At 50.3% G+C, this 13,799-nt stretch overlaps 1 protein-coding gene across 5 annotated transcripts in view; it reads left to right on the top strand.

Moving 5' to 3' along the window:
* Tet3 (tet methylcytosine dioxygenase 3) overlaps positions 1 to 13,799 on the top strand; it is a 102,609-nt gene that overhangs the window by 85,855 nt on the left and 2,955 nt on the right. For all 5 annotated transcript variants that reach the window (XM_041641248.1, XM_041641249.1, XM_041641251.1 and 2 more), the window contains 6 exons: positions 2,640 to 2,733; positions 5,875 to 6,083; positions 6,913 to 7,063; positions 9,661 to 9,750; positions 10,165 to 10,302; positions 13,027 to 13,363. In XM_041641248.1, the coding sequence (XP_041497182.1) occupies positions 2,640 to 2,733; positions 5,875 to 6,083; positions 6,913 to 7,063; positions 9,661 to 9,750; positions 10,165 to 10,302; positions 13,027 to 13,363 (1,019 nt within the window). The remainder of the gene's footprint in view (positions 1 to 2,639; positions 2,734 to 5,874; positions 6,084 to 6,912; positions 7,064 to 9,660; positions 9,751 to 10,164; positions 10,303 to 13,026; positions 13,364 to 13,799) is intronic.

The raw sequence follows: 13,799 nt of genomic DNA, 5'->3' as shown, positions 1-13,799 counted from the left end.
TTGAGGTGCTTTCTCACAGCGACGGTGATGGTGAGGAAGGAGCTGGTCAGGAAGCCAGCACTGGTGTCCTCAGCTCACCCTTCTGTGGGGAATATGATAGTCCCTCTCGGTGAGAGTGCTGTGGCAGTCTTATGCTAGTCTTCTGACAGGGATCCCTAGACAAACCTGGGTCCCAGGCCTGCCCTTGGGGGCCGTGTCCTGATAAGCCTGCTGAGCTGAGACCTGTCCAGGGACCAAACAAAGGCAGTGCTGTCAGGTCCAACTACAGCGGTGCTGAATGGTGTCTGCAAGCCCTTCCTATAAGGCACTGGCAGCCCTCCCCCGTTAATGTGGTCAGAAGCACTTCTCACCCTCCCCTAAGATCTGAGCGCGATAGACAACTTAGTTCAGTGTTTGAAAGGAAACTCTGTTTCTTTTTCCATGAGGGAAATGCAACAAGGAGACTTTTAAGACATCTAAGTATTGGCAGAACACGGTGCATGCCTCTAACCCCAGCCCTTAGGCATCTAAGGTCATGAGGACTGTGAGTTCCTAGACCAGCCTAGGCTACATAGTGAGACTCTGTCTCGGAAGGAAGAAAGGAAGGAGGGAGGAAAGGAGGGAAGGAGGGGGAAGGACGGAGAAAAGGAGGAAGGGAAGGAAGAAAGGAAGGGCGTGAGGGAAGGAAAGAAAAATAGAAGGAAAAAGAAGGAAAGGAAACCATCAGTACAGAGTAGGGAAAGCACTTAGACCACTGATTTTTCCACAAGACATTCGTTAAAGGCAAGATAGACATAGGTATTAGAGAAATTATAGATTAACGGGAACTAATCATTGCCAACCTTTGTACCACTGAGCTGCATCCAGGATCAGTGCCCTTGTGCACTGGGTCCTGGGGTACAGTGATTCATCACAGTGGAGCAGATGAGATGAAGAATGGGGTGTCTTAAAAGTGCAGTCATTGGGAGAGCATTATGCCTTATTAAATGTCGTGATCAAACGGAACTCACTACAGAATACAAGGACTTTACTTGTATTTTTAAAGTCTGTTTAAAAAGCCTGCCCATGTCGGTGCCAGAGGATGGCTTAGCAGAGTGCTTGCTCTGCAATCCCAAGGACCAGAGTCTGGGTGTCAGCATCTACAGAGCAAGCCAGACATCTTGCAAATGCCTTTAATTCCAGCCGCAAGGGATCTGATACCCTCTGACTTCCATATTCTCACAGGTGTGCACACTCATACAAACACACACATACATAGAATAAATCAATCCTTTAAAAAATACCATGTTAATTGATTAAATTAAAGATGATTAGTCATCTGTCTTTCTAGGTGTTAAAAATTCATTTGCTAAGTTAATTGATGCCGAGCTAAAGGCCCTCAATCCTAAAGGGACTTCCTCAGTGTACCCTTCAAAAAAAGGACATCTTTGTCTCAACTCCAGCCGCCTTCATACAGAGAGATGGCTGGAAACACTCTCAGTGAAGTCCAGAATGAGCAAAGATGCCCTAGCATGTCAGGAGATCTGTTAGTGCAGACAGACCAGAAGAGTATGCAGGCAAAAATGGCAAGGAATCCTTGTCTGCAGAGGACTGTTGGAGGAGGGAACTTGTTGGTTCCCGGCCGCCCCACTAGCTTAGACTCGAAATAATCACAAGAAACTGTACTAATTAAATCATGGCTTGGCCCACTAGCTCCATCTTCTTATTGGCTAACTCTTATATTAATTTAACCCGTTCTATTATCTGTATATCACCACGAGGTCTTGTCCTACCAGCAAAGTTTCAGCACATCTATCCCCAGCAGCGGCTCCATGGCGTCTCTCCGACTCCGCCCTTCTCCTCCCATGCTATAGGCCAAGCCAGTTCTTTATTCATTAACCAATAAAAGCAACACACAGACAGAAGGACCTCCTACACCAGAGGATAGTGAAGAGCTAGTAAAAGAGATGACTTTTATGTTAAAGAGGTTTACTGAATTCTTCCGCCACACTAAGATCCTTGACATACATTATCAAGCCTGGGAGGTAGAGAGCTATCTTAACATCCGGTTTACATATGAGAAGACTGAGGCCTGCCAAGCTCAGTAATGTGGCTACAGTTATACAGCGAGAGAGTGGCTGTCTGACCATCAGTCTGTATTTGAACCAGCCTTGCCCTTATAGTTGTCCCAGGAAGTAGGCACATACAGGGGACTAGGGGGAGACCTTGTCTACTGTATGCCAGCATTTGTGTTTGGCAGGGTTGCTCTCCCAGCATCCTTGTATTCAGAGGTTAGTGCGGGGGGTGGCTGTAAGAGACCAATAAGCACCCCTAACACACACACTTTTGCTATTTGTATATTGAATATATTGAATTTATAAGTAGTTAACTCAGGAGGCCTTGACTGTAGTGCTGCGTGCAAATGCCTATGGGATCAAGGTCAGAAGGAGTCGGGTACTAACTGTCCTTCTGTCTGGACAGAAACAGACACGTTGGACGAGAGAAAAGGAGTGGCGTGTAAACCAAGCCTGGGAACCTGGGTACACTGTGGCCAGTTGCTGCCTTTTCTCTGCCCGCACAGTAGCCAGAATCCCAGGCTAAAGCACCCTGCGGCCCAGCCTCTTAAGTCGCGTGCTCTCTGCATATTTACCGTGCTGATGTGGCTTCTGTCTCCTCTCTAGGTATGGAGAAAAGGGGAAAGCTATCCGGATCGAGAAGGTTATCTACACAGGGAAGGAGGGGAAGAGCTCTCGAGGTTGTCCCATTGCCAAGTGGGTGAGTGTTGGATCCCCACAGCTAAGCTATGCCTGGGTGTTTCTTGTCCCCTGGGCCCACATGGCCCGTGCGGGGCCAGTGAGTAGGAAGTAAACTTATTTACCATCATGGGGCCCTGGAACCAATGACCCTCAATAGCAGCTGATTGTCTTTGTCCTACTTCCATGCCAGCACCAGGCACCCTGTGCTGTCAGGAACTGTGTGTGACCTCTGGGAAAGGGCTGTGGATACAGGAAGGCAGGAGCTGGCGATGTTGCTGACCTAGCCCATTATTGGATCTTCTTTTCTGTGTGTCTAAGTGGCTGGTACTCTTGTCTCCTACCTGGGAGCCAGGGAAGGCTGACCAGTGTGAGCCAAGCAGAGGGACAAGACGAGGCCTCTCGATAGTGTTAAGATGAGGCTTGCTTCCGCCTGGGCTTCTTGTCAGGGAGAATGTCACTGACACAGTCCCCAGTTCACTCAGCCTTGTCCTTCTGGCACTCACATGGCTCTTGAAGTCGTGGGTATCTGTTGTTGCTAAGCTGGCTTAGAATAAGCTGGCCTCTAGGTAGCTGGTCCATGTGGAAAACAGTCTCTATATTCAGTGCCTTGGGCACCCTCGAGGCAAGGTCCCAGAGACCTGGAAACACAAGGCTAACCAAGAGACAGCTGTGCTGCTCCTCCTGCTCTAGGACTTGAGGGATGGGGCTGGCCGAATGCTGAGGCTGGCTTGGCCTGGAACACAGCCCTAGGAGTGAGTGGAAGCATTTCCGGTGAGGAGGGTCCACATGCAAAGGTAGGAAGGCCGCAGGAATGTGCATGCGGCTGACTTGGGTGTCGCCTGCACACTCAGCCTTCTTTTCTCTGGGACTCCTTGCCTCTGCATCTCTGCATTTAGTGAAAATAACAGCTGTCTGGACTTAAATTATCACATACTTGTCTTCAGCATTTCCTAGGCGTTATTGTAGGACTTTTCACAGCAAAAGAACCTGGTGCTTCTTAGGAAGTGTGAAGCATGTTGCCTCCACCCCCAGGGGAGGTGACCCTTTAGGTAAAGGTCTAATATGATGGGGTTCTGCCTACCTCTTCAGAGAACCCACCTGGAAAGTGACATCAGCCATAGACAGTGAGCAGAGTTTGACCGTATGCCTGGATTTAACCCTGGTCCAGGGACAACTGTCATAGCGACCTCCTCCAGATACATGTCAGTGCCTACAGTGGGCCTACCACGAGCTGCCAGGACCCAGGCAGCCATGTGAGGAGTCCTGCAGTAACATTCAGCCCATTACCTTGTTTGTGTGCTCCTGAACTCCAAGACACAGTTTAATAAGTGACAGTTGATTGTTGCAGGGAAGTGGTGGATGACATTGTTAGGACCTTGCCTTAGACCCTGACCTCATGATCCAGGCTGCATGTCGTTTAGCATTCAAAATGCAAAATATTCTGTCAGGTTTGCAGGAACTGAGAAGTGCTAGTTGTCAAAGGATAGATTGCATATGATTCTGCATATATGAGGTACTTCAGAGTCGGGTTACAAGGGCAGAAAGTCCATGCTGAAACCTGGGAATATAGCTCAGAAATAGAGTGCTTGCCTCGGACGCACACACCTTAGGTACAATTCTCAGTGCAACCAAAAATAAAAGTCAAATCATGAGGTTGGCAAGGCTCAGTGGGTAAAGGCTTTTAAACATAAGCCTTGCCGTGTGAATTCTGTCCCTAGATCTTACTGGGTGACAGGAGAGAGCTGGCTCCCAAAGGTTATCCTCTGATTTACAAGGGCATGCACAGACACACTCAATGTTTACAATTTTTAATTTAAAAAAAGTAGAAGGATGATATCGGGTAGAGGAGCATCAGAAGGGAAGAGTTGGCGCATTGGCGTTTTATGAAGTCTTAGCTTTATCGGGAGTAGAAGTTCTAGAGGAAACAGTAGGCATGCAGCACGGTGAATGAGCTGAAAGCCACTAAAATGTACGCTAAACGTGGTAGATTTTATATTATGCATAATTTTCATAGTAACATAAAGTGTGGTACTTGTGACTTTGAAAGGGCGTTTGAGGGCTGTTGAGGTGGCTCAGAGGTTAGGACTTTCACTACAGTTAGAGGGGATCCAGGGCCATTTTTGGCCTCTGGCGGCTCTGTGCTCACGTGGTTAACATAAACTCACGAGTCACGTGCTCACGTGGTTCACATAAACTCACGAGTACACACAAACACACACACATCAGTGTATAATGTACAAGGCACAATGGTGCACACCTTAAATCCCAGCGCCTGGGAGGCAGACAGACCTCTGTGTTTTCAAGGCCAGCATGGTCTACGTAGTAAGTTCAGGACCACATAGTAAGATCCTGTCTCAAAGGAAGTATGGCACAGGCTATGTAAAACTCTTCATTTTCACTTTTGCATACAAACCGGAAAAGCTGGCTGCCCTAGGTTGAGGTTCCCTGTGTGGTCAAGGAGAGCTAGACTTCCCAGCTCTCAATGAACGGACGCCCACTAAGCCCCGACTGTGTATCAGGCCCTTTTCCTTGTGGAGCTGCCTACACCGCCACTCATTTCCGTGTAACCTGCACAGCGTCAGGGCAGATGTGACTGCACCTGTCTGCAGGCCAGGTCCTTCCCTGACCTTCACACCCACAGAACTGTGGATTGTACGTTGATACCATACCTAGCTTTTTGAGGATGTTCAGACTGTTTTCCCTATTGTTGTACCCCGAGTGTAAGCACACAGAGATGTGCGGTGTGTTCTCTGCAAACGCGCCGGGACATCATACAACTCTTCACTATATTTCTGGCTCACAGGTTCATTTATTTTTACTTTTAAGTTTTTGTTGGTCACTAACGTCTTTTGAATTTTTGAGACCGTGTCTGTGTAGCCCTGGCTGTCCTGGAACCCACTCTGAGACCAGGCTGGCCTCGAACTCAGAAATCTAAGTGCTGGGATTCAAAGCATGTGCCGCCGCCACCCGGCGGTCACAAATGTCTTAGACTTTATCATAATTAGTTTCTATTTTTCTGTTTTAAAATTTTGTGTGTCTTCTTCCCGAATGGTACTGACCTTAAGACCCACAGCTCCAGGTCTGTGGGGTAGTGAGGGGCACATACCATGCAGAGCTGTGTAGCTGCTGCAGGGTAAAGCTCAGTCCTGCATCTGTGCAGGTGATCCGAAGACACACACTGGAGGAGAAGCTGCTGTGCCTGGTGCGTCATCGGGCAGGCCACCATTGTCAGAACGCCGTGATTATCATCTTGATTCTGGCCTGGGAGGGCATCCCTCGCAGCCTTGGAGACACCCTCTACCAGGAGCTCACCGATACCCTCCGGAAGTACGGGAATCCTACCAGCCGGAGATGTGGCCTCAATGATGAGTATGTGTTGGAGTGGCAGTGGGTGGATGATGGGACTGCAGGGTCCTGGGTAGCGGGTACTGGGTTGCTGGGCAGCCCTGGGCTCTGGCCCCAGATCAACAGTAACCTCTCTCCATTGGATTTTCTTATCCTTTCATTGGGATGTATTTAGTATCAGTAAAGTTATTCTTAAGGTATATAGTTTGGAGGGTTTTGTTTTATTTTTGATGAGACAAAGTCTTGCTATTGTATCCTTGGTTGGCCTGGAACTAGTTGTGTAGACTAGGCTAGCATTGAACTCAGGGAGACCTGCCTGCCTCTGCCTCTGGAGTACTGGGATTGAAGTTGTGCTCCATTACCCCCAGCAGTTCAGAGGATTTTAGTAACTATCCATAGTCACATAGCCCAGTCAGGGTTAACAGTAGGGGTCCCTGAGATGGCTTAGTGGGGTCAGGCAGTTGTCAAGCCTGACAGTCTAAGTTCATTCCCCAGGAACAGTAGGAGAGAATGCCCACACATACACGTGTCTACATGTGCAAGCACCCTGTGCCCTTCACCCACAACCCTTCCCCCAGCCCTCAACAACTATGTGTCTTTCCTGTCCCTTTAAGTTTGCCTCTGCAAGAATGTCACTGATAGACTCAGCATCACGTGGCCTTCTGAACAGACTTATTTCACCGAGCATGAGTGTTCAGAGAATAACCTGTGTTGGAAAACTTGGAAGAGTTGTAGGGTGGAAAGAGGAGTCCTTGTCATCAGAGGCTAGTGGATACCAGTCCTCTGCGGGGGCAGGGCAGTGCCACCAAAGACAGATCACATTTGTATGCCTGGCCTGTCTTGTGTGTTGCAGCCGGACCTGCGCTTGCCAAGGCAAAGACCCCAACACCTGTGGTGCCTCCTTCTCCTTCGGTTGTTCCTGGAGCATGTACTTCAATGGCTGCAAATACGCTCGGAGCAAGACGCCACGCAAGTTCCGCCTCACGGGGGACAATCCCAAGGAGGTGAGGAATGCCGTGCTGGGCACAGAGCAGCCCCCCCCGCCCCCCCGCACCCTCACCAGCTCTGCAGAGCTGGGACTGACATGCCGCAGTGCAGATGGGCAGAAATGTTTCCTTGCTTGGGATTTCTCAGCAGCCTTACATGCTGGGAAAGTTTGTTTTCAGGTCGTATGGAAACTAAGGACTTCCAGCTATGGGTCCTCAGACTCTTGCCACTTAGCAGCAGCTTTGGAGAAATTATTCTGAATACTTCTGACAAAAATGCAGATCTTTCATCTGAATGTGATCTGGCCATTTCTTCTCTTCATGGGACATTTTTAAAGGGTATAGGGATTATAGGAGGAAGGAGGACCTTCCTCTCTGTGGATGACTCTGAATCATTATTGGGCTTGGTGAGGTATCCCATCCTCCACTGGGCTGAGCAGACATTTTTGGCATTATACAGACTTCTAGACCCTTATTTGTTATTTTGTCTTTTTTTTTTTTTCCCGGAGCTGAGAACCTAACCCAGGGCCTTGCGTTTTCTAGGCAAGCACTACCACTGAGCTAAATCAATCCCCAGCCCCATATCTAGGCCCTTCTTGTTTCCGTGCTAGGGGCCTATCCTGGTTCACTGGGTGGACAGAACAAGGGCCTCTGGGTCTCTAATGCAGCTTCCACCAAGGGCAGAAGTTCACTGAGTGTCAGCTGAGGCCATCTCTCCATTGCCTTATTTTCTGTGCTCCATGCTGCCGTGGCCATAGCAAGAGGTGGTCTCAGAAGGAGCACACTGTCTTTTCACCTCTGCTCCCTTCCCTTCCGCTTGTGCTCCTGTAGGAGGAGTCAGGAGACTGGCCCCTCTGTTAGAGTACAGGCAGGCATCCTGATGCCAGTCTTGGCCTTCCAGAGCTTGAAGGTCCTAGTGCCAGAAGGACCTCCCCCTCCCCTGGGGACAGGGACATCCACTGGGCACCTCTTCTGTGCTCCATAGCCCATGTACACATCTTCCTGGCTTTGTTCTTCATAAGTAAAATGAACCACATTGAGGGATTAGAGAGATGGTTAAGAGAGCGCCATGCAGATACTCTTCCAAATGTCCTGCATTCGTGTCTGAACTCCAGCTCTAGGGGACAAAACACCTTCTTCTGGTTTCTGCAGGTGCATATCCATGCCATAACACACACACACATATAAATCTTTTTTTCCCCAAATTCAGAACCTTTCCCCAAAAAACTTTTGTTTGTTTGTTTGTTTTGGGTTTTTGTTTGTTTTGTTTTTTGAGACAGGGTTTTTCTGTAGCTTTGGAGACTGTCCTGGAACTAGCTCTTGTAGACCAGGCTGGCCTCGAACTCACAGAGATCCTCCTGCCTCTACCTCTCAATTAAAGGCGTACGCCACCACTGCCTGGCCCTCCCCCAAAACTTTTAGATAATTTTGTAAAATTAAAATAGACTCTAATTTGATAGCTCTTTGTAAGCTAAGACCCCCTTCTTCTGAAGGGGCAAATGTGGCTGCTTCAGTAGGTTAAAGATCTCCAGGACCTATGACTTGTCAGGAATAAAAAGATAATGGCTTAGTTTCTCCGCAGACCATCCCTGGTCTGTCATCACCATGCCCTGAGCCCTTGTGTTCTGGGTTCACACACATCCCAGTTATCACAGGACCACCCGTTTGCCCTGGCAGTGTTACTTGGCTTCACAGACAGGAGAGTGACTTGTTCAGACCCACGTGTGGTTCATGGTGAAGGAGGTGGGGTTCCTCCCCAGGCCAGTGCTTCCCCAGCTCGTCAGCCTCACCTTGACGCTATGTTCCTTTGGCCTCGCTGTGCTGGTGGCAGCATCCGGACAGCAGCCAGAGCAGGCCAGGTGGCCAGGCCCTGATGTGGTACCACATTGGTTGCACTGACTGACGACTGGGCCCTGCTGTCAGCTACTCTGTGCTGTGTGCTTGCCTGCGCTTCCTTCATACATGCTCCGTGGTCATGCTGATGGCCTCGCTTCCCTGCGAGCCCCGGTGGCTAAAGGCCAGAGAGGCAACAGAGGTGCCAGCTGCTTCACATAAGAGAGCGGTCACTAGGTACAAGCAGTCGTCCTGTGGACCTTCCTTGATACTGCAGACATTCTTCTGTCTAGTACAGGAACCACCTGGAGCCACTGAGGGACCCAGGTCATCACTAACTTGCATTTCAGAAGACTGTAGCGGCCAGATCTTTGGATTTGTTTGTCTGGCACCTGACTGGTGACAGGCTGTGTGTGGGCCAGGCCAGCTGTGCGTCTCTAGCATAGTCCTTCCCTTTCCTCTAACATGGGGACAAGCATCCACCCCTGTGACCCACAGGATTCAGCTCCGAGAGCAAGGGCCTGCTGTCTTGTGTTGGGCTCATCGAGCTGCATGTGACTGACATAGTAGCGGGGCCGTCAGTGTGACTGCACCTTCCTGCAGTGAGCCTCAGTATCCACAGCTTTAAAATGGACACAGCAGAGGCACACTCTGAATCTCTGCGAGTTCTTGGCTTCCTGCCTGCCCGGTGCTGCTCAGCAGTGATTCTGGTGGCGGTCATTCCTGGCAGGAAGTTTGCCAGGTAGGGCAGCTCTGAATGAACCTACCTGTTCTCTCTGCAGGAGGAAGTGCTCCGGAATAGCTTCCAGGACCTGGCCACTGAAGTTGCTCCCCTGTACAAGCGGCTTGCCCCCCAGGCCTATCAGAATCAGGTACCGGAGCCTGGACCTTTGTCTGTCTCATTCTCAGGATCTCTGCAGCTGGAAAGCGGGAGAGCTCAGCCTAGCGGTCTCCTAGAGCCATTGTGTGCTTTGTAAGATGCCTTGTTTCTACAGCCTGCACTAGCTCCCCATCCCCTCTCCCTGGTTGTCCCCTGGCACCTCTGGCCTGGCTTCCTCGGCAGAGGTTTGAGTTCCTCTCCACCTAGGCAAGCACAGTTGAGCTAACCTAGGGGAGAGTGATTTCTTCAGGTTCTGGGCATCTCACCTGGAAAAGCTTCTTCTCATGGCCCAGAACGCAAGGCAGTTGTGAACCTTAACCTGCTTTTCACTGAGACCTAGATCCCAGGTACAGCATCAGGACTAGTCACTTGGGCCTCCTGAACATTGTTCTTGACCTTCACACAGGTGACCAATGAGGAAGTGGCGATCGACTGCCGTCTGGGGCTGAAGGAAGGGCGGCCCTTCTCAGGGGTCACAGCCTGCATGGACTTCTGTGCCCACGCCCACAAGGACCAACATAACCTCTACAATGGGTGCACAGTGGTAAGGAAGCCTGGGTCCAGTGGAGGAAGCCAGCTATGGGTTTACTCGTTATAGGGAAGGACGTAGAACTGGATTCTGAGAGTCCTGGCTAGCGTTGGCTAGATGACCTGCTCCTGCCCTTCTTTGGAGAAAACCCTCGCAACAGTAGGTGGACTGGTGACTGGACCCGTGTGAGGAACCAGAGCCTACGGGTGCATTTACTCAGAGATGAGGTTTGCGGATGAGACACGGAAGAGTCTTCCATGCGATGCCTGCTAGGCTACAACTAACTGGTTGTATATAGAGCAGGCAGGAGAAAGAGGACTTGGAGAGTGGGAGTGGATCTCCAGAGGTGTGAGTGCTGGAGAAGAGGGGCGGTCAAGACTGGCTGAGGTGGGGACCCCCTCAAGGGAACGGTGCTGGTGCCACGCTTACTTTCAGCTGGACTGCAGAAGGCTGGAGGCTCAGACCTGAAATGCTAGAAAGGGTGGGGCCTCTAGGATAAAGAGAGCTGCAGGATAGGGACACTGGGGAGCAGGAAGGAGCAAAGTACTGGTAGGTCACCTGACCTCCCAGCTCCTGTGATCTTTACTACTTAAAGATTAACTATTAGTCTCTAAATTTCTGAAAGTTTTCATGTCTTAAAATTTGTACGTGTGCATGCCAGCGGGTCTGCACATGCGGGCAGCTGGGCATGCATATGCATGAGTGCATGGAGGTCAGAGGTCAGCCTCCTGTCTTCCTCAGAAGCTGTCTGCCTTTGGGGATTATAGTCTTATTCTTAAGTCAGAATCTCTTGGTACTTGGAGCTGGGCAGTTAGGCTGGTGGCCAGTAAGATGAGATCCACTTATGCTTGGATTTTTAATGTAGGTCCTGAGGATCCAAACCCAGCTCTTCGAGTTTGCACAGCAATAGCATTATGCACTGAGTCCCATCCCCTCGTGATAAAAACTTTCGGAGTTGGGACTTGGAGAAGTGGCTCAGCTGCTAAGAGAACTTGCTACCCTTTCAGATACCCCAGTTTGTTTCTCAGTAGCCTGTAACTCCAGCTCCAGGGAGTCTGATGCCCTCTTCTGGCTTTTGTGACACCTGTGGCATATATTCACATGGGTACAGACACACTTATAAATAAAAAAAAAATAATAATAATTTAAAAGAAAACCAAGTTGCTGGATCGTGGTGGAGCACACCCTTAATCCCAGCACATGGGAGGCAGCGGCAGGCAGATCTCTGTGAGTTCGAGGCCAGCCTGATCTACAGAGCAAGTTCTAGGACAGCCAGGACTACACACAGAGAAACCCTGTCTCAAAAAACCAAACAAAGAGACAGAAAACTTGTCTGAAATCTTGTAAAGAAAGCCACAGTCGGCATTTGGTGGTCATCCCTTCAGACAGCTATGTGTGACCACGGCCATGTACAGCTATATAAAACTCCACGTACATGGGGCCACAGTGTGTCTGCCTGCTGTCCCAGGGTGTGCTTTTCATAACTAGTGCTATTAAATGTGTTGAAGCCTCATGTGTAGCTCTGATGCCCGCTATTTAACCAGTTCCCCCCCGCCATGGCCATTTGGTGATTGAATGCACACAGTTCCCCCACCCATGTGCCATGAGGAGGCCCTGCAGCTCTGTGCTGGAGGCCCGGTGTACAGTGACAGTCACAAATTTTAGTACTTGCTCTGTGACACCGAATCCTGCGGTCTCTAATATCCATCTGCTTCAGTGAGGTGTGCCTCTTACACACTTAGACACTGAAAAGGTGGAAAGTCTTGCCCGCTTTCTCTTGCCCCTTTTAATCTCATCTTTGAGGGTACCCCATCTGTGTCCTTTGCTTATTTTTTAATCATGATTGTGGTTGCTGACAATCATAAGGTTTCTTAGGTGTGTTAGGGATAGAGGCGGCTCCCGTAATGACTCCCCCTTTGTTGTATTTGACTTTTGCTCTGTTGTTTATGGCATAGGGTGTTAGAAAAGGGGGAAGGCACAAGACTGAGGGCCAGTTGCAGCTGGAATATAGGCAGAAGTCAGGTCCCTAGAAGGCAGTCTGAAGACTAACTTGTGCTCTGGGAAGAACCAAGCTGGGGAGAGGGACACCAAAGTGGGGACCTGAGCAGTCATGGAGTCAGCACGGTGACAGTCTACAGCTTCTGTTTGGCACATGAAAGAACACAGTGAAAACAGAAAGAGCAGTACCAAACGGACAGCTCATCATCTTTGACTAAACAAAGCTGGCCCCGGAACCGCAGTGCTGTGTGTGCGGAAGCATGTGTAGTTGGGCATACACGCCACAGAGCAGGTATGGGCCCTGTCCTCGAGGGGTATCACCTCCCAGGTGTTGGGATGAAAGGCGTGTGCCACCACATCCGGCTTACAATTATTTTTTTCTGAGGTCATTTTTAATAAAAAGAAAGGTTACCTTAGAAGCAAAGGAGCTGAGCGGTCAGGATTCAGGGAGAAGGTTTTGCCCATTCGTGTGGCACAGCACCACAACAGTGGACTACGGGCACAACAGGTGCCCTCGTCCCAGGTGAGCCACACTGGGGTATAAGAGGTAATGCGTAACTGAGCCTCTGAAAGCTGCCCCCCAGGCTCTGTGCTGTTAGTTTTTAGAACCTTAGTGGTCAGGAGAGTGCGATGGGACAAGGTGAATGGCTGGTGGTAGGACTTTGTGGAGGTCACATGGTTGTAAGCCCAGACCCCTCTCTCCAAACATGGACTCCAGTTCCATCTCTCCCTGTGGGGCAGGTCTGCACCCTGACCAAGGAAGACAATCGCTGCGTGGGCCAGGTCCCCGAGGACGAGCAGCTGCACGTACTACCCCTCTACAAGATGGCCAACACGGATGAATTTGGCAGTGAGGAGAGCCAGAATGCCAAGGTGAGCAGCGGGGCCATCCAGGTGCTCACCGCATTCCCGAGAGAGGTCCGGCGTCTGCCTGAGCCTGCCAAGTCTTGCCGCCAGCGGCAGCTAGAAGCCAGGAAGGCAGCAGCCGAGAAGAAAAAACTGCAGAAGGAGAAGCTGAGCACACCAGAGAAGATCAAGCAGGAGGCTCTGGAGTTGGCTGGCGTCACCACTGACCCAGGTAAGCAAGGGGGTACTATAGCACAGGTGTGGGCCCTGTCCTCAAGGGGTATCACCTCCCCCTCACGTCACACTGGCCACTTAGGAGGGGAGGTCCTGAGGCGTTTCACTCTGTCCATCAGAAAGGAGTCTTATGAAGCACCAGGCACAGCATTTGGCTTCTCCAGTGAGCGCTCACTGTGTCTGGGGAGAAGGCCGTTATTTCAGAGTCCACTATAGGAAGTGGCTGTGAGTGTCTGAGCGCCCACTCCTCCCTGACAGGAGTCCTCGCTGTGACCCTAAGCCCACACTTGGGAAGGTGAGCTTCAGTTGAAGCTAAGGCATTTTCTGGGGTCAGACAGAGTGATGGCAGAGAGGACATGGCCTCTCCATAGCTATCTCTCTTCACCTTGAAGTTTTTTGGGGATTCCCAGGGAGCAAGTCCCAGCTGGGCTTGA

Source organism: Microtus oregoni, unplaced genomic scaffold (genome assembly GCF_018167655.1).
Source record: "Microtus oregoni isolate MIOR12 unplaced genomic scaffold, Mior012 000002F_ref0000024, whole genome shotgun sequence".
NCBI classification, from domain to species: domain Eukaryota; kingdom Metazoa; phylum Chordata; class Mammalia; order Rodentia; family Cricetidae; genus Microtus; species Microtus oregoni.
Note: the sequence above shows the minus strand (reverse complement) of the source record. Positions and strands in the feature narration are given on the sequence as shown.